Source organism: Carya illinoinensis, chromosome 11 (genome assembly GCF_018687715.1).
Source record: "Carya illinoinensis cultivar Pawnee chromosome 11, C.illinoinensisPawnee_v1, whole genome shotgun sequence".
Taxonomy (NCBI): domain Eukaryota; kingdom Viridiplantae; phylum Streptophyta; class Magnoliopsida; order Fagales; family Juglandaceae; genus Carya; species Carya illinoinensis.
The window spans coordinates 30,513,468-30,515,536 of NC_056762.1; the positions used below are offsets into that span (position 1 = coordinate 30,513,468).

General features: G+C 40.1%; 1 protein-coding gene across 1 annotated transcript; it reads left to right on the forward strand.

The window, feature by feature from the left end:
* The first annotated feature begins 504 nt into the window (after positions 1 to 504).
* LOC122280630 lies at positions 505 to 2,069 on the forward strand. The gene is made up of 3 exons (XM_043091607.1): positions 505 to 1,177; positions 1,405 to 1,577; positions 1,685 to 2,069. The coding sequence occupies exons 1-3, from the start codon at positions 599 to 601 to the stop codon at positions 1,809 to 1,811; spliced, it is 879 nt and encodes a 292-aa protein (XP_042947541.1). The 5' UTR covers positions 505 to 598; the 3' UTR covers positions 1,812 to 2,069.

A 2,069-nucleotide genomic window follows, 5' to 3' on the forward strand; every position in this document is an offset into this window, starting at 1 on the left:
AAGAAAAATATTCGTTTATTAAGAAATTTTATAAAACTACACAAAAAATAAATTTTTAGATGCATTAAAAAGAAAAATTGATATTTATAATCGTAATTGTGTAAATATTGTACAGTCTCTTTAAAAAAATGAATTAATATTGAATCTATATAAAAAAAAATTAATCTTTTTAATCATAAATTTTATTTTTTTTAAAATAATTGTGTAACATTTAAATATATTATGACTATATATAATATTACTCTTTAAAAATCTCTCGAACTTGTTTACGTGGCTAAATCTCGTCAAGCCATCACGCTTCCCTTGTGACTATTTGATTTTGCTTTTCTAAGCTCTTAACCCCGAAAAGCTCACCGACGCCGACCCCACCGGGTGTGCCTATTCCTAAGAAACCTTCACGTGTAATATCGCACGTGTCTTCATCTCCCTCATCCGTACAAGTCAACTCAGTAATCTCATCCAACGGTGTATAATCTTCTATATATACGACAATTCAAAACCCGAAGTCACCCCACCCAGAAAGCCACCTTTTAAAGAGAGAGTGAGCTCTGAATCAAGAAGCGAGAAAAGTTCACGCAATTGTTCACTCAATTCAGCCATGAGAGCTGTTCTTCTGAGAACCGGTTCGGTCGTAGTCCTCCCCTGTTCCCCGGTTGTCCCTGGTTCGCCCCGAGTCTCTCTCTCGCGACAGGACTCCGCTTCATGCTTGTTCTCTGCCGAGAGGAGCTCCGTCAACTCCCCGAGGATTTCTATGCATTTTGATTCCAATCGCCGGAGAGACTCGCCTGCGCGGATGGAGATTCGTAGGGCGTATTCTGAGACCGACTTGATCCGATGCGAATCTCAGTTTTCTAGACTAAACGGAGCCGGATCGCGGTCTTTTCAGTCGAGTTTGCCCGAGGAGGAGTGCCTCTCGGAACGCGACGACGAGTACGGAGTAGGGTCTTTGCCAAAAGGCGCTGGTATCTGGCCTGAAAGTGGGATTCCGTTGGAGGAGCTGGGGTTCTTCGGCGGCGGATTCGGCAGAGGAGGGAAGAAGAGTTGTGGAGGCGATGGCGATAACGGAATCGGAAACAGAGAGGAGAGGAGCAGGATCGGAGCGTACTACCTAGAAATGCTAAAGTCAAATCCGGAAGATTCACTCTTGCTCAGAAACTACGGCAAGTACTTGCACGAGGTACTTCAAACAGCTTTATACCACCACTTAAAAAAAAATTGGACAGCCTCCGAAAATAAATATTTATTATTAAAACAAGTTTGTTTTAATAAAAAATAGTTATTTTTATAAGAACTAAGTCACAATAATTGTCCAATTTTTTTTATAGTGCACCATTTTCGAAAATAAATAAAAAGTTTAACGAATAATCTGATAAAATTTGGTGTGCAACGAATGGAAATCAAAAGGTGGAGAATGATACGGGGAGAGCGGAAGAATACTATGGGAGAGCAATATTAGCGAGTCCAGGAGACGGAGAGTTACTGAGTCTGTACGGGAATCTAATATGGGAAACACAGAAAGATGTAGATAGAGCCAAATCCTACTTCGATCAGGCCGTTCATGCCTCCCCTGATGACTGGTACTTTCACCCTTTTTGTCTCTTTTCTTTCGGCAAATTGGGTTATATAGTATATGTATATGATATTATGGGAGTTTGAGTTTTGATTTGGATATGTAAACATGCAGCATGGTGTTGGGATCGTATGCGAACTTTATGTGGGAAGCAGAGGAGGAGGAGGAAGAAGAAGAAGAGAATGAAGAAAGCAAGAAGAGAGATGGAGCGTCACCACCGGTTCTGGTTGCGGCTTTTTGATTAGCAGAGGAGAGAAGCACACCCTTAGGGAATCCTTACCTTTAATTCATTGGGGGTAGTGCCTGTGTCAATCTCGTTAATGATAATATTAATAATAAGGAATAATATCATCTCTATATGCTGTATTTACACCGTAAGGTGGGGATCGAGAGAGAGAGAGAGGAAATTTTTCTGTTGTACATTATTTTTTTGGTCTTGTTTTGTACAGATCGAATAAAATTGTTGTAATAAAGTGTTGTAAAAAGAATGTTTAACGTA